Here is a 25,580-nt window from a genome sequence, read left to right on the forward strand (position 1 = left end):
AATCTCTCAATTTCTCTGCATATCTATATATTTCATAGCCATGTCTTAAGACTTCGTAAATTGTTAAAGCTTGTATTTTGTTAAAATGGGATGGAAGACCAGAAAAGCATTAAATAGAAAGCTTCAATAGTTTCATGCTTTAGTTACATCTGTCTTCAAAAATTCTTTTCAATCCTCAGCTGCCTGTTGCATTCCTATCAAGGAACATTTCCAAAAGGGTTTTAGCGCTTTGCAATCTTGTCTCCTACAAGGAGGTGAAGGTTTCCCAGGCGGCCACACTCACTACCAGCACGTTCCCAGGGAGCCCTGACCAAACGGCCCCTCGGCTTCCACACACTGAAGAAACTCCACGCTGTCCTGGACATTCCCAGTTATTTTTCACCATTTTTCTCTATTGTATTAACTGCAGAAAAAAAACCTTCCCTCCCCACCTTCAAATAAACTGATGGGTTTTTTGCAACACACCGCAAAGTGGGGAGGGAAAAAAAAGCTCATTAAAACACTTGCCAAGGCAGCTACTGCCTGCAAAGCACTCACTTAACAAAACGTTGATATCAGTTCTGTTCTTACTTCTTTCTTCTGTTCTTTCTTTGTTCTTTCTTCTGTTCTTACTAGTTCTGTTCTTACTAGAAAAGTTGTTTCTGAAATACAGCTGAGCACAAAAGATGACTATTCTTACAACTTAAATCCTCACTTTCAAATTTCTAATGCAGACTGCCCTCCTCACAGTGTCTTATCAGATGTACACAAAGAAAAAACCCCTAATACTTTACCACATTTTGCTAACACCCAGTGCCAGTAATTAGCTAATTAAAATAAGTGTAGAGCTCTACTTTAAAGCGCTGGCTTGCCATTCCTATAACAAGGTCTCTAATGTTGTGTTGGAGAAGTTCAACGTGAGGGTATCAGATTCCTTACAGAAGGCAAGTTAATATTAACAGACTGCACACAGTAGTAAAAGCAGGCAAGACTGGAAGAATTAAGGCCAAATAAAATGAACGTGCCCATGTCACCCAATTTAAACAGAAGATACCAACTTGGTGATACTGACCCTTCCTCCCTCCAGTCCAGTATTCACAGAAATGCTGATTTGAAGAAATTTATAAACGAGAACTATCTATGTAAGTTAAGAGCAATCCAGCTCTGCTTTATCTAGTTTAGAAATTCTTAATGTTCAGCAGGTTTATTAATGGATAATGCAGAGCAGCCTGCTAAACATTAGTCACCAGAAATAACAATTACAGAAGTTGTTTCCAGATGTGCAAGAAAATGTTACCAAAGAGACACGTGACTGGTTGAAACTCCTCTGTGAAAATTTATCTGCATGAAGGAATAAATTACTTGGGGAGAATTAGTTTAATCCTATCTCTAAGGACATAAGCTAAATAATTTACTGTTAGACAAGAATAGGTATGGCAACAAAGCAGGTTACAGAGTACTAATATTAATTCTCATGTGTGCTTATACATACATACACACACCTGTTTGCATATGTGTGTATGTTCCAAACAATAAATAACGTGTTAACGCACACTGAAGCCTAACAACAAGAATAATGTGGATAACAAACGCCGCTGGAATCTCAAAGACAAGAGTAGCTGAAAAATGAGATTTGCTTTTTTAAAATCAGCATGTGGGGCACTAGTTTTTTTCAGCTTGTTTGTCTGTGCAGACACCTGCACACATGTGGATGACGCTCCGACTGATCACACTCTACATCTTTAGTACTGATGATAGTTCCCTACCACCTTCCTGATAAACACCGAGCACATTTACAAGTGTTGGGCCCCTCAGTTCAAGAGGGACAGGGAACTGCTGGAGAGGGTCCAGCATAGGGCAACCAAGATGCTGAAGGGAGTGGAGCACCTCCCTTATGAAGAAAGGCTGAGGGAGCTGGGGCTCTTTAGTTTGGAGAAGAGGAGACTAAGGGGGGACCTCATTAATGTTTGTAAATATATAAAGGGTGAGTGCCATGAGGATGGAGCCAGGCTCTTCTCGGTGGCAAACAATGATAGGACAAGGGGTAATGGGATCAAACTGGAACCCAAGAAGTTCCGCTTAAATTTGAGAAGAAACTTCTTCTCAGTGAGGGTGGCAGAGCCTGGCCCAGGCTGCCCAGGGAGGTTGTGGAGTCTCCTTCTCTGCAGACATTCCAACCCGCCTGGACATGTTCCTGTGCGACCTCACCTGGGCGTTCCTGCTCCAGCAGGGGGATTGGACTGGATGATCTTTTGAGGTCCCTTCCAATCCCAAACATACTGTGATACTGTTGTTCAGTGAAAAGAGCTTTTTGGAAGTCAAAAGCAGAGAGTTTAACACGATCCACAGGCAGCAGCACAAATCATTCTCATTTGTTGTGGAAGGGAGACCCCGCCGGTCAGTCCCACCAGCGGGTCCTGGGCACTTCCAGGCAACTGCCCCACTGAGCCAGCACCAGTTGCTGCTCCAGTCAAGCCCAGACCCGCGACACGGAGCAACTCGAAGAAACAACCCTGAGTTGCGACAAGTCTTGTGTCTCAACAAGGGAAGCACACGATACAGGACATGAGGCGATACTTGTGGCCGCAGGATCTTTTTCTGTCCCCCTCCACACGCAACACTCCTGGGACACCCCGAACCCGCCGGGACGGCTCCAGTGACTGCGCAGAACCCGCCGCTTCACCCACCGTGCGGCACCGCGACCAGGGCCCGGGGCCGAGACCGAAGGAGCACCGGCCGCCGCCAGCCCCGGGGCCCGCACCTCGGGCCCTACGCTCCACACGGGACCCCCGCCCTCCGGCTTCCCCCGGCCCAGCGCGCCCCTTCCCTCCGCCGCCCCCGCGGTACCTGGCAGCCCCCGCGCCGCCGGACGCCGCTCAGCAGCGGCCGCCCCCCCTCACGGCCGCAGCACCGGCCGCCTCCGCCGCCGCCATCTTGGCACATCCGGCTGGGCAGTTCCGCCGCCGACGTGTCACGTCGCGTCGCGCAATGACGCCACGGCGCGCGCGGGGCCCGGCGCCCGTGTTTGTGTTTCTCTCTCCCACCGCCCTTCCGCCTTCCTTTAAAGGGAAACGGGGAAGGGCGGAAGTGTCGGAGGTGAAAATATGACACTAAGGGCGGAAGTGGCCTCGGCAGCGCCACGGCCTGGCGCAGGCGCAGTGCGGGCTCGGTGGTCACGGGTTCGAGTCCCGGTTGAGGCGGCTGCGGGCCCGTCGCGGCACCTCTCCAAGGCGCCGTCCGCCTTGGGTCTCGCTCCCACCGCCCGGGGATCGGCGGAGCGCGGCCCGGTGCGGGTCCTGGTCGCCTCGGGAGCCTTTGGGTGTCGCGGCTGGCTGCAGTGGCGAAGGCGGCCGCCAGGGCGGGACAGAGGACCGGCGGTCGCGGCAGAGGGGCCGAGGGAGGACAACGGGGAGCGGGACGGGACAGGAGATTGTCCCCCACTCCCGGGTCGCTGAGGCCGAGAACGAGAAAAACTGCTCTGTTGGAGGAAGAGGCGAATATAAGAAACTGTTACCGCTGCAAAGCGAGGTCCCTGTCGCACAGGCCTGCAGGAGCTCAATCTGCAAAGGGACATTGTGTGAGGGGACATTAATGGCGCGAACCCAGGGGCGGCTGGTGTGCAGATAGCAGGATATCAAACAGCTATTGGCAAGAATAAAGACTTTACCCTTAAAGATCTTACCCTGTGGAGGGTCTGTTTCATGCAAATATGAAGCTTTTTAAAGGGGAGTCCCCGTTTAAACGTAGGACTCGTCTCATTTACCGCACCGATACTGTCACACTCCGCACCCAATGACGAGCTGTGGAGGAGAAAATACAAACAACCTAAATAAACATCTTAATTAAGGGTCATTATCAGCACAAGAGCTATTTCTGCGCACTGGATCGTTAAGGCTGGGTAATATCCTCAAAGCCCAGCCCAAGCGGGGGAAGCAGCACTTTGATGCTGGTGTGGGAACCAGAGGCAGGGCTGTGATTTTTAAAGTGCCTTTTATCTCTCTCTTTTGTAGGAACGTTCTTATAAACCAGCTTGTCAAATACCAGTTCCCTACACACACGAACAGCAGACAAAGCCCTGGTTCTTCCTTCTTATTTCCCCCGACAGGTGTAATCAGAGGAAATGTGATTTTCATTAGCCCGATTGTCTTTTAAAAAGTACATATGTATTCTGTAAATATCATCAACAGTTTACATCTGTATCTATAGCTATATACATAACATATCTAACCCTCGTCTTTTACACATACATAGACAATGCAAACACTAATGGTGGGCTCTCACCTCTGCTGTTCTGATAAGTATGTGATTGTGAAGAATTGTCTCATTAAGACGTCCAATTCCTTTATACCCTGAAGGTTTCTCACTGATTTGCTGTACTCAGCAAACGCAGCCAGTTCTGGACTTGAGAGTGACCCTTACAAATAAAACGCTTGCTGCTGGGATGAGGACAGAGTGAATCCCTGTCTCCTACTTCATTGGCTTATTTGGGGTACAATAAAAATGATACTGACCTTTTCCCATTAAATTCAGATTGTTTATTCAGCCTTCAGGTTGTGGGCAACCACAAACCAGCTCTGCCCCAGGAGCTTGCTATTGAAAGGATTGTTCTCTGAGTTTAAAAACAGAGAAAATGGCTAAAGGAACATTTCTCTTGCAAGTATCAGTATTCTGTATCAGGTTAGCCAACTTGGACAAGCTGAGCTCTATTTATTTACTCATTTAGTTGCTGTGATTATCCAAACTACCCCAGCCACATTAACCCATGAGCAATTTGAGAGAGGCTACACCTGAGATGAATTTGGCTCCTTTGGTACATTCTTAAGGGGGTGATTTGAGCTGCAGCAACAATTTGGCAATCAGGGTTCAAGCAGCTGTTCACAACTTTCTGAGCAAACACCAATAGCCTGGAGGTAAAAGCAATACAGAGTAGCAATTTCTGAATGTCCCATCTAATTGAGCAGGAATAATGAAAACAAAGAATAAGAAAACCCAGGCCCTCCAGCATGTAAACAAATAGTGCAGATGCAACAATTCCTCATAGCATCAACATACCTGCCATCGGAGCAGCTCCGTGCTCATCTTGTTTTATGCAAACACTTCTGAACCCTCCCCTTGGCGTGGGATATAATTTCAGTGCTTCTCAGCCTTTTTCACCTGGAATGCTACAACATCTGTGCTTGCTGTGACCCCTTCATCCCTCTGCATCTTCTGTTGATGTGAGAACTTGAAAATGAGCTCCCAGCATCTTTACTTGCAGGAGGTCAAGATGAGCTGGTGGTTGGACAGGGTGGGTTGGTTGGAGGGGTTTGGGGAAAGGCAAATCCCCCTGGACAGAGAGTTGGTGCCCTGGGTGTGGAGGGGGGGTGTTGAAACTGGGGCCATTTCACTCATTTCTCATTAACTTTGCCTCAATCCCAGCTGGGGATCTGTGACCCCACAATCACCTCCTATACCTGCTCAGCAGGAATGAGGGACTGGCAGGAGTTTGTGGGTCGCCACACCAGAGTAATTTGGGAACTAAATACTTAAACTGTGTATCCTTACTCTTCTACTGTTTAGAAAACCTTTGCTGACTTCTTCATTGAGTTACCCTGTGGCCAGTTTATTACACGCCAATGCAGACCTTTTCGTTTTGCCTCTTTCTCTGGTATTTAACCCCCTCTTTCCTCATTCTGTCCCTCTAATCCATCCTCATGGAGAATTACTTGCTTTGCAGCCCCTCACTTCATAAACGACCCACCTGCATTTAGTTGCCTCTTGCAATGTCATGTTATTTTGCACATCGTGATAACCCTTTTTTTTAAATCCATTCCAGGCCAAATTCCCATCTTGACCATGAGCGACCAGAGCGTTGCACACTGGACCAGACAGCAGAGTCTCGCATTGGCACGAGCATCTCCCGGTCCCATGGGGACACGCTATGTTTGCAGCCACCCGTGGGCACAGGCGCTGGGACATGCACGTGTGGCAGAAGCCTGGAAGTGTGGGAACACAGCTGGATGTTGCCAGATGTGATACACATGCATGAATTGCAGTGCAGGGAGATGCTCTTCATCCCCAGATAGGACGCAGCTCAGGGCAAGAGCACATCTCGGGAAGCCCATCTCCAGGATGTCCCTTGGGGTAACGAGATCCTTGCTGGTGAACCACAAAAAGAGGGATTTATCCTTGGTTAAAATACCCCTTTCCAAGGACTTTGCTGGGGGTGCCCACTGGCACATCGTCTCCCTGATCTCTGAAGGCGCCGCGTTTCACTGCTGCTGGGCAGTGCATAAAACGCTGCTGCGGCAGCACCGGCTTCTGACCAGTTTTACAGCAAATATCTGGTGGCCCCGAAACTGTCTGGGGCTGGATACCGGGTACATGCACACACATGCCCACTCCCTCCACGGGGTGAAAAATACCAGCATTCCAGGAGTCACCGGGCTTATCTGACTTGGGAGGAGGCTCATGGCTCAGCTATTTATATCCAGTTATTTGGGGCCTTTGCAGCTGCATTTGGACTAGAGAGTCCCTGCGGGGAAGAGAAAATTAAATTACCTTAAAAATCTGGAGTGCAGCAAGGACGGCAAATGTTTCCACACCGTATTTGTGCTGCAGCATAAAGGGCCACCTGGGCAGAGCCTCTCCTGCCTCAGACCAGACGGCTCAAGTCAGAGAATTGTGCAAGTTGAGGAGAAAGTTTCCTTGTCCAAAGCCCTGCTCTGAGCTTTAACAGAGAACAAGACGTCAGGAAAGTGCCTGCAGTATCAAAAGGCAGTGGGTATCAAATCCAGATTCCAAACAATCCGTAACAAAAACACTTAAGTTCCAGTTTTAGTAAAATCTAGATGCCCAGAAGCATCATTTATTGCAAATCAGTTAACCAAAAAAAATACATCATTTTTGCAAACTACAACTTTGCATGTAGATAACTTTATTACAGAAGATATCTTTTCTTAAACTACACTCTAGTTTATAAAACATAGGAAGATTCAACACCACGTGATGTTTTTATCACTCATATTAGGCACGTCACAATAACAATGGTCTGAAATGTTAACTACGATGAGTGCTCAGCACGGCGCTGTGCCTTGAGAAATATCCATTTGATTTGGTGTTCTAATAAGAAGGAGTGAGGAAAAGGAACCCTTTCCTTAGGTTTTCTTGATTAACTGCTCTCTATTTGCCTGTCCCATACACATATCTAGTCTTAGGGTGCCTGCTTGCCTTTGCCCCCGAGTGAGTGATATTCCAACACCTCTACAAGGTGATATATTTATGATATATTTAAAACTCGCTCATTTAGATTTTTGAAACAAAATCCACCTTTTCTTAAGAAAAAAAAAACCAACCCCGTATTTACAACATTAAATCTGCCACAGGCTTATACTATATTTTACACGATACACAGAAAGAGCGCACATCAATATATAAAAAGATGCGCCACTCCGGGCTAACAAGAACCAAGTGTTAAGGTTTCACGGCGCAGACTCGGCTGCGCTTGGTCGTTCGCCCTCCCGTCCATGGGTCCAGCATCCCAGTAGAACCAGCAGCGTGTCCCACTGGGGCCGGACACGGGGGAGCGTGCGGCGGTGGCAGCGGCAACGATGCTTCGTCATCTCACTCAGGTCGTTAATAGGCACGCCTTCTCCCAAACAGGCCGGCCATCCTTAAAATAAGGATGTGGTTTAACAAGTTTATATTGGCGTTTATTTCTTAAACAGTTGCTCAAATGCAAACACGACAAAAAAAAAAAGATATTCAAAGTAAAATTAAGCCTCCTTTGTGTATAAACTCCAAAGTTGTGGGTTCGGTATATACTCCGTAGTTACGGGTTTGCTCTCTTAAAAGTTTGGCAAATACACTTCTTCTGGTGGGGGATAGTATTCATGTTTTGTAGTTTGTTTGTTTTTTAGCTTAGAACCTGTTCTTACAGGCCTATAATCCTCATTCTTTTTTTAGATCATAAAAATCATTTAAATATATATTTTTATATATATAAAAACAAGAGAGAACAAACATTTCTATCATCAAGGCAAATGTACAACTATATAATACTGAAATTTAAACAAAGATTCATGACTGGTACCATAAAATGTCCTCTCAGATAGAAAAGCAAAGGAAACATTTTAAAGTACATTTCAAAAATCTGCCCATAGTTAATTTTTTCCCCCTAAGGAGTCGCATTTTCAGTCAATTTTTCCTTCCCCTTTTCTTTCTCACCTCTGAGTTGAAAGAGAAAAAAATAAATTAATGGCATTTCAGAATGACAAATCGCTGCTTATAGCTTTACATAAACATTTCCTCTCAGATCCAACACAACGAACCCCCCAAACAAAAGAGAATGTCCCATAAAAACCTAATTTTTTGATTCCTTGAAACGCATCGAGTTCTTAACAATAGAACATATAAATAAAAAGGCAGTGTTTTCATGTAAAATAAAAAGTACATAAATAAATACTAAAAAAAAAAAGGAATTAATTTGTCTTTTTTTTTTCTTTTTTATAAAAACATATTTTAAAAGGATCCTTTAATAAAAGCATCCAACGTCCTTTTAAAAAAAGATATCCCTCGAGCTTCTAACTCCTGCTGAGCACCAGCGTCTCTGAGCCACCGTCTTTTACTTGAAGGCTTCGGGGATGTGTCCCAGCTGTGACTGCATACTGGTGGGGGGGCTGGAGATGCCCTCGGACCAGTCGGACACGTTGGAGTGAGGGGACGAGCTGGACCACTGGTCCGGCGACTCCGGAGACGGCGTGAGGAAAGGGTGGTCGGGCACCTGGAGCTGGTGGCTGGGGGTGTTGTCCAAGGGGGAGGAATAACTGTGCTGGGAAGGTGGAGTTAGGAACTGGGTGGTGGTCATGGGCTGGGCGAGGGAGGACGGCAGAGACGTGGGCAGCATCTGGGAATCTTGTGGTAGGATGGTGTGGACGGCCATGGAGCTGCCGCTCACCGGCTGCATGTCGGGCTGGCTCAGCTCCGTCCCGAGGAAATTTTGGCCGATGTGGCCGCTGGTGTTGGAGCTGGGGTTGTGATGCTGCGGCGGCGGCTGCTGCGGCGGCGGCGGCTGCTGCTGGGGTGGCTGCGGCGGCTGCTGTGGCTGCAGGTTTGGCTGCTGGAGCTGCTGCTGCTGCATCTGCTGGAGCTGCTGGCCCTGCATCAGGTGAGGCTGAGAAGCCAGGCGGGTGTTTGGCATCGCCTGGTAGCTCATCATCTGCGACAAGCTTGTGGTGGGCAAGCTGTTGTGCAGGGTGGTCATCATGCCGTGTTGAAGGTTTTGCGTCTGCTGGTGTGCCCCAGGTTGCATGTTGCCCCTCAGGGGGTTGTACTGGTTCTGGACGATGCCGTTCTGCAGCCTGCTGAGCCACTCGCACTGCCCGTTCAGAGCGGCCGCGCCGCCCACCGAGAAATTCATCGGGGCGTTGCTCATCGCCGTGCTGGGGCTGGAGACGGGCAGGTGAGAGAGACGCGGCGGCACCGAATCAAAAGCCATCCTGCTGGAGTTTCCCATGGCCATGTCCTGCTTCCCTGCCATGTTGAGGTGGTTGATGCTCATGTGGGCGTCAGGCATGCCTGGCAGGTGGTTCAGAGGCATGGAAGGGGACTGCTGGAACGGAGAGGTCATCAGCGGAGGGGAGGCAACATCCGACAGGTACCCATGGGGTGATTCCAGCGAGTCCACTGGAGACAACACGCTGGAGTTGTCAAGCAGACATCCTTTTCCATCTTGTGACTTTTTCCTCCGGGCTTTGAGGTCTTTGGCATCCTTGCCGTTGCAGCTCAGGCCCTTGGTGCTTGGCTTCCTGGCCTTCTTGCCCTGGACAGCAGGTTTCAGGTTGCCGATGTAGCTGTTGGGCGAGCAGAGCGGAGGGGACAGCGTGGGGGCCCCCAGTGGGCCGTTGTGCAGGGGTGGGCTCCGCACCAGGTTGTACTCGTCCAGCAGCCTCACGATGTCGTGGTGCATGCGTTCCTGGGCGATGTCCCGCGGGAGACGGTCCATGTGGTCCGTGATGTCGCGGTTGGCAAAATGGTCCAGCAGGACCTTGGCGGTTTCATAGCTCCCTTCTCTGGCTGCGAGGAACAGCGGGGTCTCCTCCTGGAAACCCAACAAAGATGGTTAAGTAAGTTCACAGATTCTCCTGGTTAGCATCCTGAGCTCCATGCCCAACACCATGCAGCTGGGTGGACCGTAATGGTCTCTCCTCTGGTGAGGTTTGACTGCTGCTTGTTCCTACCCTGCCATGTCCTTATACTGATGTCAAACCAGGGACCCAATGAGTGACCCAGAACGTGCGAGGAGATGGCCACACTAACACTGTGGCATTCTGCTCACCAAGCACTGCACGGCTCCTCAACGTCACTCAAAGGACCAAGTCCCACAGTGCTTCTTTGAGCCAAATCCAAGAGCTTCATTCCCAACAGAATAATCAAATCAGAGTCTGAGTGCCAGACACTGTTGTATTTTAGACAAAAATAACCCTTTAGCAGACTCCCCAAATGGTTCTTTCCTCGCCCATGTCAGCCCAGGAGACCCCTACCTTATTGTTCTGCATATCCTTATTGGCACCGTTCTTCAGGAGGACAACTGCAGCTTCAACGTTATTCACAGCAGCTGCCCAGTGCAGCGCTGACTTGCCTACAGGGGAAGACCATGAAATACAAGACATATTAGTGAGTGGTAAGAGACACAGCAAGCAGCCCTTTCCTTCAGCCACCTGCAGTACCTAGATCATCCACGGCGTTAACGTCTGCGTGGCAGTTGATGAGATCGTCCAGCATCCCCTCCACAGCTAAGCGAGCGGCCAGGATCAGAGGAGTGGTCCCGTCGTGCATTCGGGCGTCGAGGTCGGTTGCCCTGTTCCTAATCAGGATCTGCCAGGGGCCAAAGTGCAGGACACCAAATGTCAGGAGGGACAGACAGAGTCCTCAGACTCCAAGTCTCAGGACCTGCAACTCCCTTTCCAGAGGGTCCCTCCAGTCGGGGGATGTGGATCCCGACGGCAGCTACAGGGCTGCTGCTTTGCTGTGTCCTGCCCTAAGACAACCAAGGCTTTGGTTTTCATGACTTTAACTTGCCACGGCAAGTGGGACACCCTGCGTTAAGCTCAGCTGCGTGACCAAACTCAACACGTAGCACCAGGATTTCCCCAGAAAACCCCAAGAAAGGATCAATGACCTGGAAGACGCCTTGGGCATCGGCAGAGACAGCGGCGTGGAGGGGTGTCCTGCCCATGTTATCCTGGATGTTGGCATCAGCACTGGCTTCCAGCAGGCGCTTGGCAGCGTCCGAGCGGGAGTAGCGGGCGGCCAGGTGCAGGGCCGTCTCGCCGGTGCGGTCCGTCTGGTTGTGTAAGCTGGCACCTTGGTAGATGAAGTCCGAGATGACGGCGGGAGCATCGTCTTCCTCTTCGCTATTGCCGGTCTCCAGCCCTCCTCCGCTGCACGAGGCGATCATGAGCGGGGTGAAGCCATCTGAAAAACACAGGGGAACTCGGTGAAAAAAGAGGCTTTTTACCCTCCTCTAATGCAGGCGGCTCAGTAAGATGCTCTGGTTGCAATAGCTTATTCTCGTGGGTGCATCAAGACTGAGCTCCTGACTGGTTCTAAACATCAAACATGAATATCCTTCTTCTGATATAGATCTGAAATTCCTTAGTGGTATCTCACCACTCACTGCTTTTCCTATTTTATCTCCTAGCTTTCACACTAACACGTAAAGTGCAATGTATAAGGTTGGTTGCTCAAAGCAAACTTGAGTACAGTACAGCACAGTCTTAAATATTTCTATTATTTCAGAGGACAATTTCACAGATGTGAAGAAGACCAAGTGTTTGTAATAATTTAAAAACCTATCAACTATTAATATAGTTAAAAACCTGAAAAGAAGATTGTGAAACATGCAGTTTGGTGGGAGGAGAGGAATTTAGGAGCGTCAGAGAGATAAGCTGGACGAATCAATAGGTAGTTCTTCTGTGTTCTCTGATTTCCATCTCAACAAAAGAGATCTCATGGAAAGCAAAACGTGACAGGGTCTATCTGTAAATCACACACAACAGCAACCACGCGATGCAGAACACCTGGCAGCAACTTTATACTAGAAATGGGGACAGGTAGGGCTGTCTGGGGCTGCTCATTGCAGGGGTGAGGGAGGATTTTGGAGGAGCTGACAAGCAGCGCACATGTGATGAAAGGCGTCCAGCTTACCAGGACCTCTGACATTGACATCCATACAGTCGGCATCGATTTCCCCCTGCGGCGGAGTGGGCGCCATGGACGAGATGCGCAGGTCAGCGGCGTCCAGGTGCTGCTGGGTCCACTGCCTGTGGTCCGTCTGGTCGTCCGTGTCGGGCAGCATCGCCTGCTCCTCGAACTGCGGAACGACCGCGGGAATGAGCACCCAGCAAAACGCACGAGTCGGGGTGGGAGGGGGGCGCTGAGCTCCAGCGTGGGAAGCTCTATGAGTCCCCACGGGGCATTTGTCACATGCAGGTTTGCGCAGGAGCTGGCAGCAGCGATGTGCGGTGCAGACTGGGTCCCTGAGGGTCCCTCTGCTCCGTGCGGCTCCTTCCATGACAACACCCAGCGAGTGACAGCTCGCAGCACCAAAAGGGGACGTGGCAGTGAGCTTACCCTGAACTTCTTGGTGTCCAAGGTCTCCTCATCGCCCCACTCATTTTGGTTGTCGTCCATCAGCGTGCCGTCTGAGGCATTTTTGAGAGGTCTGGAAAAATAAAACCAGACAAAAAATCAGCTCCTCTGCAGGAACTAGTCTGTGATGGGCTGTGTTTATACACATGTACAAACTGAAGGAAGATTCAAGAAGGCAATTTCCAGGAGGTTCCCCTCAGGTTGCCGTTCATTCTTTACCAAGGGTACACAGACCACAAAGCATTTAAAAACCTCCTTCAGATGGGAACACTGTTTTCCCCACGCAGACCTTTAAGAAACCTGATTTTTCTCCTTCCTGCTACAGCAATATGAAGCACTGCAGAACAAAACTCCACTGGGTTCTTTCAGAAGAGCCCCGAGCAGCCCCGCTGCGCTGCCTTTAATGGGTTAGCAAGGAAATTACTCACTTCAGTCCCACAGAATCCTCCCCGAGTGGTTCTCGTCGCTTCTTCTTGCTTGACTCCGTCACTTTGAAGCCTTCTGGGAACCAAAGCTGCCCATGCTCCCTGCGCCGCTTACGAGACACCAGCACCCCCACTCCGATGAACGCGAGCAAGACCAGCGCGGCCACCACCACGTACATAGGATACAGCTGCGAGTTCTTCGCGGGCTCAGCCGTTTCACCTACAAAACAGTGGGGCACAAAGAGAGGCTGAGACATTAAGCTGCATAGCAAACCAGTGACAGAGTGGAAATGAAGGAAAATTAGTTAATAGAGGTACCTAAGGCTGATCTAAATCAGCACCCCCCCCCAAATAAGGTCATTTTATAAGCTATTAATCAGAATTGCAAGCTATCGGCAAATTCTCGGCTGCACAAGCCAGTCTGCATCAGGAGACAGCTTCACTTTTTTCTCCTTTAAGGAAAAGGATTAACAAACTTCAAATCATTGCGCTTGCATTGAGCTGTTAAGACAAAAGGATTTAGGGGGGATTTTCAAGATACAAACTTCAACTCCTTGCATGTCACTGATTGATTGGAGCTGGTTGGATTTTCTTTTTCTTTTCTTTTTTTTTTTTTTTTTTTATAACTTTTATAGTGATAATGATTTTGAAATAAACCTGGAATAAGCAAAAATAATAAACTGGTTTTGTAATTTTTTTTTAAGAACAGACTCAAAGGAAAGAAAGAAATGATGCAAGGTTATTAAAACCAGACTGTTCTCCAGTGCGGCCAGCTGACGGATAACTGAGCATGGATAAGGCTGGGAAGTTTTGGCTGTCTCTCCTCCCCAGCTGGCCAGTCGTACTTACTTTTAACGGCTTCTATTTTGTAGGGTATGTTCAGGTTGCCAAGGGAGGCCAAGGCGCCCAGGAACGCCGCCACATCGGTTGCGCTCTGGAAGCACTGGGAAGACGACTGGATGCACTGGCGGTTATCGATTTCCAAGTACACGATGGATCTGCGTGCGAGAGAAGAGTCAGTGAGACCCACGGAGCGATGACCACACTGACAAGACAGACGAGCCCGTCTCCCTCCCCTCGTTAAGCCCCGTCGGCGGGAATTAGCAGGTGGGACCCCATCTCCTTGCCGCCCAGTGGCCCCAGCCCTGCGGCTCACACTCATGGGCTACTGGATTTGCCTCGCTGAATATAACTCAGAATGGAAGGGAATCTCTGCTTCGCAATGTCTTAAAATCACTAGAGTATCTTCAATAATGCTGTTTGGGAACCTTCAGATCTTTTCACATCAGTTTCACTGCTGTAACTCCTTTGCGTTCGGTGGCTTTTGATTTAGCCCGCAGAGAGGGAGAAGGTTAGATCTATATGTTTATATCAAAGATCTCCGAACACAGTTTGCAGTAATTGAGTTTTACAACAAAGCTCTAGAAAGCGTTTCCCAGGGAGAAACTGAGGCTTAACTTAATGACTTCCTGAAGTCAGACAGTCGGTCAGGCCAAGCTCTGCTTCCAGGTCCCACCCAGCCCAGCCCCGGCTCCCAACAATACGCAGGACCCCTTCAATCGTGAGAGTCGGCGCAGCATTGTATCAGGGATTCCTGAGCGATCACTCGCTTTTCCCACATGAGAGCAAAATCCGGTTTCTGTTCACACAGAACGCAACGTCTAAATACAATTATCTGGCCTACATCCTTCCCTTTATAGCGTGTTACTATTATCAACACACAAAACAAATACCGCTCCGTGGAAAAGGAACTCACTGGTCCCCCTTACCCTCTGATGTCCATCTGATCCAGCTCTCTCTTCTGCCTCCTGCCAGCCCTGGAGTAGAGGCTGCTCTTCACTTTGTTGATGACAGCACTAGACATATCTGACCAGTCCTCTGTCGACCTCTTGATGTAATGCTTTTTCAGCTCCTCCTCATTGCCATAGTACGGAAAGATCATATACTCTCCCTTGGCATTCTTCTTGAAGACCACATTGGTGTGCAGCACACGGCTCAGCTCCCGCAGGAAGTTGAAGGAGTTGTTCTTGAGGTTCTCGGGGGTGATGAGGACCACCACCACCAGCGTGCCATCCGCCAGCTTCTCCGGCATGTTGTTCGCACAGTCCAGACCATCCCATTCGCACTCAAAATTATTGCAGCCCTGGTCACAGTGACCGTCAGAGAAGTGATCTTTGCAGTACTGGTCATACAGAGGGCTGGGCAGAAGAAAAAGAAAGGCAGAAGAATGAATTAGACCAAGTACTGCACATATTACCTGTATTTGCTGAGAAAATAAGTGGTGGCCCACAGTGACCTCTCTCGTAAAAATATTCTTCATCCTGATAGACATTAAGCCAGTTTACACAGAAGGCAACTGTTTCATGCAGTGCTGTGAAGTATTCACTTCTGCAGGTGAAAGACAGCAGCTGTTCAATTATAGGTTGCAATGTAGATGCCAGAAAAAGGGAAAAATTAGTGTGACTCAGAGAAGACATGGGGACACAAAATAGTTACTCAGACCAGAGTTTGTCCAGGCATCTGGGATTAAGCTCCAGCTGTTGCCAAAGACAATGTTTGGTAAATGCCTGGATGTTCACATCATCATGTTTTCTGGCCGCTCTTCCATCTGGGGTCTCCCTACACTGAAACTCGCTGTGTTACGACTGACAGTTAGAGAATTCACTTCCATGGCGTGATAAAGGCAAGGACAGGGAAGCCATCTGGAATAAGCCAAAGCTTCCAAGCGTATATAAACTCAATAAAACCACAGGGAACTGTGGATGCTTGAGTTGCAGCCCCAAAGGCAGCAGAACAGAATGCAGAGAGTGAACAACAGGTCTGAACTAAGGAGTTTTAGCAGAGGCAACCAGAAAATACCCCCAGACGATCAGTATGGAAGCCGCGGCTTTAAAACAAGAAGGTCAATAAGAAAGTCACTTACTTGCACTGCCCTTCGTATTTCTGGCAGTCAAACCCATCATACAGGCAGCCGGCATTGTTGCACTGTGAGTCGCACTTGCCATCGTTGAAGTATTTCCAGCACTGCAGGGACTGGGAGCAGTTCTTCCAGGGGTCGTTGAAGTTGAGGGAGCAGTCGCCCCCGTCCCAGCCACACGCGTGGTTGTTGCATTTCCCGTCGCAGATCTTGTTGCCGGCGTACCCCGCGCAGACGGCAATCTCGCACTTCTCCTCGATTTTGGGTGGGATGATGTCCTGCCCGATCCCACCTTGGAAATCAAAGTCGAGGATGTGGCAGTTGAGGCCGTTGAAGTTGGCGGGGCAGTTGCAGCGGTAGTAGGGGGAGGCGTCGCCGAAGAACTCGCAGGTGCCCCTGTTGTAGCACGGGTTGGGGGTGCAGGGGCTGCTGGCCGGGTACTGGCACTCGGGACCCGTGAAGGCCGGAGCACACATGCACTTGGAGCTCTTGTGGATGGAGATGCAGGTGCCGCCGTTCAGACAGTGCAGGTTCCCGCAGGTGCGGGAGTCGTTCTCGCAGGTGGCACCCACAAAGCCCTGGGGAGGTGACAGCAAGGAGGGAGTCAGAGTCACGAATGCTGTCCTATGAGCAGCCTAACACACGTGTGCATTCTGGTAAACTCAGCACGAACCCGGTGAACCAGGGCACGGCTCTGGTGTGTCCCCTGAAGCTAGTGATGGGCAAGAATAATCTGGAACATAAACACTGTTAGAGCATCTGCCTCAAAATGAAGGGAGCTCTTCTTCATAGCTGCCTGTTCCACCTTGACGTGGTGCGAATAATGGTCAACCAGGCAAGAGCCTGTCCTGTAGAGCTGTGTGTCGTACCTGCAGGGCTGTGTGTGGTACCTGCAGGGCTGAGCTGCCTCCTCATCCCTCACCCAAACCCAGTCTCCTTGCAAATGAGGAGGGACATACAGATACACCTTCTTCCAGCAAGCACCCACAGCAAAACATCTGCCCCTCCACACCTGCTCCTGGCTGTGCCAGCTGGGGAACCCTCAGGGGCTAAACTGTCCCCTGGCCTGTCCCTTTCCCATACAACACCCCATGCTCAGAACTGGAGAGGATCAGGTACCTACCGGGGGGCACTTGCAGATGAAGCCACGGCCAGTGTTGCTGGCAACTGCACAGGTCCCACCGTTCCGGCAGGGTTTGCCTTTACAGCCGTCCACCACGGTGTCACAGCGTCGGCCTGCGAGGGAGAGGAGCATGTGAGGGGCAGAGGAAGGCGTGCAAGGTGCTGGGAGTGGCTGGGGGCTGTGGGGACGGGCGCGGGGAGCTGTGGGGGACGCGGTGCTCACCCGCGTAGCCAGGTCGGCACTCGCATTTGTAGTCGTTGACCCGCTGCACGCAGTTCTGGGTGCCGCGGGCATCACAGGGGTTGGACAGGCACTCGTTGACGTCTCCCTCGCAGCGCTCCCCTACAAAGCCAGGGGGGCAGATGCAGCTGTAGCCGCCCACCCGATCCGTGCACTTGCCATTGTTAAAGCACTTGGGCCCCAGGGTGACGGGATCAAAGAAAGGGCTGCAGTCATCCACATTGATCTCACAGTGCACCCCTAGAGAAATGGGGGAACAACCCACACAGCTCATCAAACAGTATCGGGGTGCCCGCTGGTCCCTTTGCGTGACCCAACCCTGTGGAGGGGCTGAGCCTGAGCGCCACTCGGGCAGGGGACACGCAGCACCACGTGGCCAAGGCTGCGTGGCCTTGACGGCTAAGTTCGCCCACAAACACAAAACTCTACCGTTGTGTTTGCTTCTGCTAGCCCGAGCAGCTAATGAGCAGCTCCCGAGGATATCCGTGCTCAGCCCACTAATGTGCCAGCCTGGGGAATTAATTTACCTTGAGTTCCTCTGGGGCAGGAGCATTTGTAGGTATTGATGAGATCAATGCAGGTTCCTCCGTTCTGGCATGGGTGGGACAAGCACTCATTGATCTCCTCTGAGCAGTTAACTCCATGATATCCAGCCACACACTGCAAAGGAGAGAAGAGAATGGTCAGAGGGGTTGGCGCAGCTCCCACCCGGCTGCAGGAGCAGTCAGCAGCCCAGCGTCCACCTCGGGACAGGGGCATCAAGCCAGCCTGAAACTGGGGCAGCTCCTTGGGCAGCAGAAGGGCAGTAACCGCTGTCTTCTCCCTGTGCATCTCTGTCTCCCTGCAGCACCCACCTCGCAGGAGTAGCCTCCCAGGTAGTCCGTGCAGGTGGCTCCGTTCTGGCAGGGGTTGGGGGAACACTCGTCCACCTGCTCCTCACAGTAGCTGCCGGTGTAGCCGGCCTGGCAGCGGCAGAAGTGAGTGTTGCCAGTGTCCACACAGAGCCCCGAATTTCTGCAGAGATGCGCTACGTCGATACCTGCCAGAAAGAGCAGAGTGAGATGCTGTGACCTTGGTGACACCCACGTCCTGGCCACCGCACGTCCCACCGGGGATCACAGTTAGGACTGCAGCCTCGGGGGGTGCATGTTACAGCAATCCTTGAGATCACTCTGCTTGTGCCAAAGATCCCCATGAGAACTGAGCGAGTCCCTGCGCAGGGGGCACCTGGGGATCCCACCCTGGCCCTGTGAGGCTGTATCCATGGCAGGGACTCACCTTGCTGCTTGGCAGCCACCTCGCAGGAGACACTGGGGACATCGCAGTAGAGCCCTGTCCACCCGCTGTTGCACTCGCAGCGGTACAGGTTGTTGGTCTGCCAGCACTTGCCTCCGTTTTTGCAGGGAGAGGAGTCGCACCAACGCACCAGGTTCTGGAGGAGCAGAGCAAGGGATAGGGGTCAGGACCCAGCAATGCTTCTGCAGCCACGGAGGCTGCAGTGACCCCCCACATCCCCATGGCCAGCATGCAGGGACAGACATGGGACAGCAGCCCACAGCCCAAGGCTCCTCTACCTGGCAGTTGAGCCCTGTGTATCCCTGGGGACAAGTGCACTTGTACGTCCCATAGCTGTCCTGACACGTGCCCCCGTTCAGGCACGGCTTGGAGTCGCACTCGTTAATGTCGTGCTCGCAGTAACTGCCAGTGAAGCCGGGAGGACAGAGGCAGGTGAAGGTGTTGATGCCATCCACACAGGTCCCACCGTTGAAGCAGGAGCTGGGAACACAGACATCATGTCCCAGTGAGTCACAGCTGATCGTGTCCCACACCAAAGCCCCCCAAACCAGCCCAGGGCAGCACAGGGACCTCAGCCCCTGGTTCCAGCCCCGACAGAGACTGTGCCCACATCGGGCTGTACCTCTCTGTGCAGTCAGGTGTGTTGTTCTCACAGTGGATGCCGCTAAAGCCAGAGGGGCAGGTGCAGGTGTAGCTGTTGACGCAGTCGGTGCAGTTGGCACCGTTCTTGCAGGGGTTGCTGGCGCACTCGTTGATGTCCTCCTCACACTTCGGCCCGCGGAAACCAGCCAGGCACTCGCAGAAGAACGTGCCGACGCCGTCAGAGCAGGAGCCACCGTTGTGGCATGGATCTGGAGATGAGGGATGTGCATGTGAGGATGTGACAGTCCAGCCTTGCTGTCCTGTCCCCACACGTCCCCTGGCCACACAGAGGAATGGGACAGAGCCCACAGACCAGGCAGAGGCCAGCCCAGCCCCACCGGGGGACTGGGAGCAATGATGGCACATGGGACACAATTGCTCACTGCCTGCACGTCACTCTCCACCCCCCAGTGTCCTTCCTGCCACCTCCCATCTGGCCTTGGACTGACGCAACTCCACCAGCAGGTGCTCAAGATGCCCAAAAGCCTGAGCAGGGTTAGCAGCACAGCCTGGAGCAGCGGCTGGGGCTCGCCTGTGCACGGGGAGCAAGCCCCAGGAAGGGCAGAGAAGCCGATAGCTCGGGACCAGGCTGAGTGTGGTCCCTGCTCTTACTGGGCTTGCAGTCGTCAATGTCGGTGTCGCAGTTGCGGCCGGTGAAGCCGGTCCTGCAGGCGCAGCGGTAGCTCCCGTTGGTGTTCTGGCAGGTGGCCCCGTTGCGGCAGGGGCTTTTCACACACTCGTTGATGTCGATCTCACACGTCTGACCTGCAGGACAGAGGGGGACAGGGACTGTGTGGGCTGGAGGCACTGGCAAAAGCCCCGAGGATCACAGTGACATCTTGGGTACTGTTAACAGCAAACCACAGGCAATGGCTGTGTCTTGCCCACCCGGCTGTGCCGTGGGCAGGTCAGGACCCTCCCTGAGGCCGAGCGCTGTGCCCCTACCTTGCCAGCCGGAGGGGCAACTGCAGGAGAAGCTCTCGTAGTCTTCCGACTCCCGGCACTCGCCACCATTCTTGCAGGGGCCACCAGCGCAGGGGGCCAGTACGTCCTCACAGGTGGCTCCTGCACAGGCACAGGCACCCGCTGACACCGAACCAAATGGACGGGTGGGACAAGACCCTGTTGCCCCACCCCCTGCCCTGGGGTGCTGCCAGTCCTGGGCTTCCCCACTGCCCCAGGGCAGCCCAGCCAGGACCAACTCCTCCACCCCCAGTCGCCCACGACCTTGGTCCCCCTCAAATCATTTAGGTCCTGGCAATCTGGGCTGCACTAAAGTGCTGCACACTTCCGTTGGCAGGGAAGCGCTGCTTGGGGTGTCTTTCCCCTCTTGCACCCCCCCCATGTCCCTCTCAGCCGCTTTTCCTGTTTACGTCCAGCCAAGGGACACGTTCCCTCCGAACCCTTATCTTCCCTGTCAGCCAGTATCTCCCAAACTGGCCTTTGCTATTTTCCAGAGCCTTCCCCTCCCCGCCTGCCCCGTCCCCATCCCCCCCAGGGGTTTCTACGGCCACTGCCGAGGGCAGGAAACTGCTCACGGCTTCCTGCAATTGTGCACCGGCTGCCGCTCTGCGCGAGAGGAAGCGGGAGGCCGGCAAACAGGAATCAGCTCAGCAGAATTCCCCGGCCCCTCGGCCTCTCCTCGCTTTTTCCAGCACAAGCATCGTGGCAGGAGAACGGGGCTGCCGGCAGCACCGACCCCCTGGGGCAGTGGGGTGTGAGTGGGGCGGTCGCTGTGGCTGAGCCACCGCCTCAGTGCCCTCCAGGAGGAGGAGGAAGATGAGGGAGGAAGCCTTGGCTGACCACTTCCTAAAGCTAATCCAAATTTCCTCCATCTGCAGCGTGGCACATGGAGGTGGAGCCGCGGCCATGGGCAGAGCGACGGAAGCCTCCACACTTGGTGCTGGCTTGTTGCACATGCAAAGGGACCAATTTGCTGTCACAGCTGAAGCGGGAGCCTCAGCGAGGGCATAGGGGGTTCAGGGAGCCCCCTCACCTGTGTAGGGCAGGAGGCAGTTGCAGGTGTAGCCGGCAACGTCATCGATGCATGTGCCTTGGTTCAGGCAGGGGTTGGAAGCGCATTCGTTGATATTGGTCTGGCAGTTGGGTCCTGTGTTGAGAAAAACAGATAAAAGCGACTGTGATGGAGGTGTGCTGGTGCGAGGGGGCTGTGGGGACATGGGGACAGTGGCAATAGCCCACCCATCACCCTGGAAGAGCCTCCTGCTCTCAGCTCCAGCCCTGCTGAGGGTCCCCATGCTGGTGGCACTGCCACGTCTCCCACCCAGAGCTGGGGTCTCCACCAGCTCACAGAGGAGTCTCCTGCCTGTCCAGTGTCACGGGGATGCCCACCCAGAGCTCCTCGGAGTCCCTTACCACTGAAGCCCTCCCTGCAGGTGCAGATGTAGCCGCTGGTCATGTCCTTGCAGGTGCCACCGTTCATGCAGGGGTTGGATTCACACTCATTATTGTTAATGTCACAGTTTGTCCCACTCCAGCCTGGGTCGCAGTCGCACCTGTAGCTTTGGGGAAAAATTGGGGCATAAAGCACAGTTCTGGTCCAACGTGGCCCTCCTGGCTCCACCAGCCAAAGTCCAGGCTCCTCACTGTGTCCCTGAGGGGAGACATCCCTTGGGACTAGCACGGAGCATGGACAAGCACCAGGGGCAGCTGCTCACCCTGTCTCTAAACTTAACTTTGCTGGTGGCCCTTCGGTCCCAACAGCCCCCCAGGGTCCCCGCACCCTCCAGCCTACCCGTTCAGCCCGTCATGGCATTTCCCATGGATGCAGGGGTTGCTGTTACACTCGTTCACTTCAGACAGACACTTGGGGTCATGGAAGCCCTCAGGGCAGATGCAGGTGAAGCCATTGATGCCATCCTTGCAGGTGCCCCCGTTGTGGCAGGGGTTGCTGGAGCACTCGTCGATGTTGATGTTGCACATGCGCCCTGGGAAAAGCGGGGGGATGTGAGGAAATGTCACCCCATGGGATGCACGGTGGGTATTTGCCACCTCCCGGGGGGCACCCACCAGGTAGGTCCCTGTCTAGCCACCCAATGAACGGCTGCTGGAATCTCAAATCTCCAGGCACACGTGTGGAACAGGGCTGCCCCCCGGGTAGGGTGACTTCACACCCTTCTATTGCCTGCCTGGCTTAATTAAACATGACTGGGAAGAGGCCATGCCCTGTCCTTGTTTGGTCCAGGAGGGAATAACGAAGGGAGCCGGTTTCAGCCTGTAACCCTACCTGCCGCGGCTGACAAAGCCGGGCTTTATTGTGGTTCCCGGCGGGCAGGCGGACAAGGGGCCGCGCGAGTGGGGAGAGGTGGGGGCTGTTCCCATCAAAGCTCTCCGCCATTTCCAGCAGCGATCAAACAAACCAGTCGGACGAGGCGGCAACCCGATACCCATGGGAGTGGGCGCAGCGGGAGTCAAATTCGTGGCACCAGACACCCCTTTGATTTCGGATTGAGCCGGGGTCACCCTCCTGAACAAAGGGTGCAAAGCCTCCCAAAAGTGGGATGGAAGCATCTCCCCTCTTGGCTGTCCCCTTGCCCTGGCTGTGTGGGACACCCCCAGCCGCAGGCATCCCAGGGCTCCCCATGGCAGGCTGGATCCGGACCAGGTCCCCAGGGCACCGCGGTGGCCACCATGCCCTGCTCTCACCTGTGTACCCTGGCTCGCAGGTGCACTCGTAGCCGTTGATCTTGTCGATGCACTTGCCGTAGTCACAGGGGTTGCTGGCGCAGTCGTCCAGGTTGATCTCGCAGTTGGGCCCTGGCAAGGAGAGCGGTGCCGTTAGGGGGTCCCCAGACCCCCTGAGGAGGCAAAACGAAGCTCATCAGCACCGACTGCTGCTCCACAACAAAGTGCCTCCACCGCAAGCGGCTCCCTGGCTCCCAGCTGGGGTGCGGTTCCCCAAACCGGGAGAGCTGGCCCTCGCTGAGGATGCCCCCGGGCCAGCCCCGGCACCAGGGCGGGCTGCTGGCGGTGGCCCAGGGCCAACCCGCCTGAGGACGGGGATGGGACTGGGGTGCTGTGCGGCACAGCCAACCCGCATAGAGCCCCCGGGGGGTCCCTCCTGCGCACCCGTGGTCCCTTTGAGGCAGAGGCAGTTGTAGGCGTTGTTCCTGTCCTGGCAGGTCCCCCCATTTTTGCAGGGCTGGCTCTGGCACTCGTTGATGTTGATGTCGCAGCGGTGGCCTGTGTAGCCGGGCTGGCAGAGGCAGGTGAAAGAGGCGATGCCGTCCTTGCAGGTCCCGTAGTGGCATGGGTCAGGGTCACACTCATCGATGTCGATCTCACAGTGAGCGCCCATGAAACCTGCCACCAGCGGGAGGGACACAGGGTCAGGATGGGGCACATGGGGTGAGAATGGGGGATGAGGGGTGAGGATGGGGGACACTCCTTCCCACCTTGGCTAGGTGTCGGGCAGTGCTTGGGGGTGATGCGACCTGCCCACCCGCCCCGCCATGACCCCCGGGACCCCCAGGAGTGAGACACACGCAGGGGAGCACCCCGGTGTGCTGGCGGCCAGGCCGGTCAGCCCCCAGCTTGCGGGCTTTGTCCCGGGGCGCACAATGACCCGCATTAAGCTGCCTCAGCTCAGGAGTGGGGCCCCGTGCTCGCCTGCGGTTCGTCCTGGAGTGTGCGGGGGGGCCGGCCACAGGCACCCCCGAATAATAACCCCCCCCAGCAGATCCTATTCTCCTGGCTGGCTCCCTCCCCACTGGGCTGGGGGTGGAGAGCTGAGGACAAAGTACAGCTTTGACTAGACCCCGCCAAGCCCACATAGCAGCTTTTCATCGGGGCTTGGCATTAGCAAGACACTAATTAGAGGCCATTCAGCTGGAAGATTTCTGGCGGGAGCTGCTCCACAAAAGAGCCACTGTTTGCCACCGGGGCTCAAGTCATCATTCTGTGCAACCGCTCCTTGGGTTTCGGTCGACGAGCCCCCACAGCCCTGCACCTTGCGTCCCCATAGAGGCAGCTTTATTCCTTCCTTCCTGCCATCCCCCTCGCTGCCGCCCATCGCCCAGGCGGTATGGCTGCTGCGGGGCCACACCTAATGAGCACTGGGCTCGTTAAGCCCAGCTCAAGGGACAGCAGGGCTCAGTTTGCTCTGCCACCACTTGGGAAAGGGACAGTCCTGTCCCTTGGAGGCACATCGGCAGGGACAGACTCTGCTGCTGCAGGGTTTGGGGACCACCACCCATTGCAGGTGCTCGGGGAGGTGGGTGCTTGTTAATAATTCGGCAATAATTCGGCACATCATGGGGTAGAAGGTCGTTTGTTCCTGCCTGTCAGGGTGGGACCCCCTGTGCCCCCTGGGACCCCTCACCTTCGGTGCACTCGCAGCTGTAGGTGTTGGGCCCGTCCACGCACTTGGCACCGTTCTTGCAGGGGGTGCTGGCACACTCGTCGATGTCGAACTGGCACAGGTGCCCGTTGAAGCCTGGGATGGATGGAGAAGTCACGTCCCCGAACCCGCCAGGCTCCCCCCTCTGCCGGGCAGATCCCGCCGGGCACCCCCCCGCCTCCCGGCCGGGGCGCCGGGTTTCCATGGGGATGGCTGCTGGGGGCCCTGAATGCGGGGCTGCGACCCGCCATTGAGAGCATCTTATTTACATCTCTAGAGGAGCAAAGTCTCTGAACTTCAAAACCTCCTTTCACAGATTAACCGTCTCCCCATTCTCCGCTCCACCCCGTGACTTTGACACCGCATTCAAAGCTGCTGGCGTGGCCCCCCCCAGCCCTCCTTCCCAGAGAGGGGCCTTTTCAAGTGCAAAGCCATGGGGTTTAATCCTCCTTCCCCTCTCCCATGGGCCGGACCTAGAGCAGCATCGCTGAGCGGGGCTCAGCCCCTCGCCATGATGGGGGAATCCCCCACCAAAAGTGCTGTGAGGTGCTCAGCCCCCTCTCCCCATTTCAGGGGGTTCTAGAATTTAAGGAGCTCATTTTGGGCTCTGAGCCGGGATGTATTATGGCTTTGTCACCGTGATGGCAGTGGGACGGATGCCACGTACCAGTGGGGCACTCGCAGTGGAACTCATTGATCTTGTCGAGGCAGTTGCCATTGTGCAGGCAGGGGCTGCTGGCGCACTCATCTGTGTTGATCTCGCAGTAAACCCCCTCGTAACCTGCCGAGAGACCCGCCGCACCATCAGTGCCGTGGCACAGGGCCGGCACAACATGTGGGATGAGCAAGTGACACCAGGATGCATTTGGAATGCCAGCTTTACAGAGGTGGCTCAGGAGCTGTGCTACAGGTGGTGGGACCAGATGCACAAGCTGCTCCATGGTTGTCCACCTCCCTGCCCTTGCCTCA

At 53.6% G+C, this 25,580-nt stretch overlaps 2 protein-coding genes across 9 annotated transcripts in view; both read right to left on the reverse strand.

Moving 5' to 3' along the window:
• Nucleotides 1-3,045, reverse strand: part of SEC16A (SEC16 homolog A, endoplasmic reticulum export factor) — a 28,778-nt gene extending 25,733 nt beyond the window's left edge. For all 7 annotated transcript variants that reach the window (XM_065035602.1, XM_065035601.1, XM_065035599.1 and 4 more), the window contains exon 1: nucleotides 2,827-3,045. The gene's annotated coding sequence lies outside the window, so the exon portion shown is untranslated. The remainder of the gene's footprint in view (nucleotides 1-2,826) is intronic.
• A 3,748-nt stretch (nucleotides 3,046-6,793) lies between these two features.
• The window catches only part of NOTCH1 (notch receptor 1), a 42,525-nt gene continuing 23,738 nt past the window's right edge, over nucleotides 6,794-25,580 (reverse strand). Inside the window, exons 9-34 of one of the 2 annotated variants that reach the window (XM_065035593.1) lie at nucleotides 25,279-25,392; nucleotides 24,594-24,707; nucleotides 23,342-23,575; nucleotides 22,919-23,029; nucleotides 22,008-22,200; nucleotides 21,629-21,774; nucleotides 21,249-21,362; nucleotides 20,198-20,317; nucleotides 19,865-20,017; nucleotides 19,233-19,461; nucleotides 18,889-19,090; nucleotides 18,593-18,746; nucleotides 18,169-18,353; nucleotides 17,842-17,974; nucleotides 17,297-17,554; nucleotides 17,075-17,187; nucleotides 15,958-16,529; nucleotides 14,804-15,232; nucleotides 13,884-14,032; nucleotides 13,038-13,254; nucleotides 12,592-12,682; nucleotides 12,166-12,331; nucleotides 11,138-11,433; nucleotides 10,686-10,833; nucleotides 10,500-10,597; nucleotides 6,794-10,057 (exon numbers count right to left, since the gene is read on the reverse strand). In XM_065035593.1, the coding sequence (XP_064891665.1) occupies nucleotides 8,582-10,057; nucleotides 10,500-10,597; nucleotides 10,686-10,833; nucleotides 11,138-11,433; nucleotides 12,166-12,331; nucleotides 12,592-12,682; nucleotides 13,038-13,254; nucleotides 13,884-14,032; nucleotides 14,804-15,232; nucleotides 15,958-16,529; nucleotides 17,075-17,187; nucleotides 17,297-17,554; nucleotides 17,842-17,974; nucleotides 18,169-18,353; nucleotides 18,593-18,746; nucleotides 18,889-19,090; nucleotides 19,233-19,461; nucleotides 19,865-20,017; nucleotides 20,198-20,317; nucleotides 21,249-21,362; nucleotides 21,629-21,774; nucleotides 22,008-22,200; nucleotides 22,919-23,029; nucleotides 23,342-23,575; nucleotides 24,594-24,707; nucleotides 25,279-25,392 (6,215 nt within the window). In that variant the 3' untranslated portion in view covers nucleotides 6,794-8,581. The remainder of the gene's footprint in view (nucleotides 10,058-10,499; nucleotides 10,598-10,685; nucleotides 10,834-11,137; nucleotides 11,434-12,165; nucleotides 12,332-12,591; nucleotides 12,683-13,037; nucleotides 13,255-13,883; nucleotides 14,033-14,803; nucleotides 15,233-15,957; nucleotides 16,530-17,074; nucleotides 17,188-17,296; nucleotides 17,555-17,841; nucleotides 17,975-18,168; nucleotides 18,354-18,592; nucleotides 18,747-18,888; nucleotides 19,091-19,232; nucleotides 19,462-19,864; nucleotides 20,018-20,197; nucleotides 20,318-21,248; nucleotides 21,363-21,628; nucleotides 21,775-22,007; nucleotides 22,201-22,918; nucleotides 23,030-23,341; nucleotides 23,576-24,593; nucleotides 24,708-25,278; nucleotides 25,393-25,580) is intronic. The other variant, XM_065035594.1, reaches the window with a different exon arrangement.

The sequence above is a fragment of the Columba livia genome, chromosome 19 (assembly GCF_036013475.1).
Source record: "Columba livia isolate bColLiv1 breed racing homer chromosome 19, bColLiv1.pat.W.v2, whole genome shotgun sequence".
NCBI classification, from domain to species: domain Eukaryota; kingdom Metazoa; phylum Chordata; class Aves; order Columbiformes; family Columbidae; genus Columba; species Columba livia.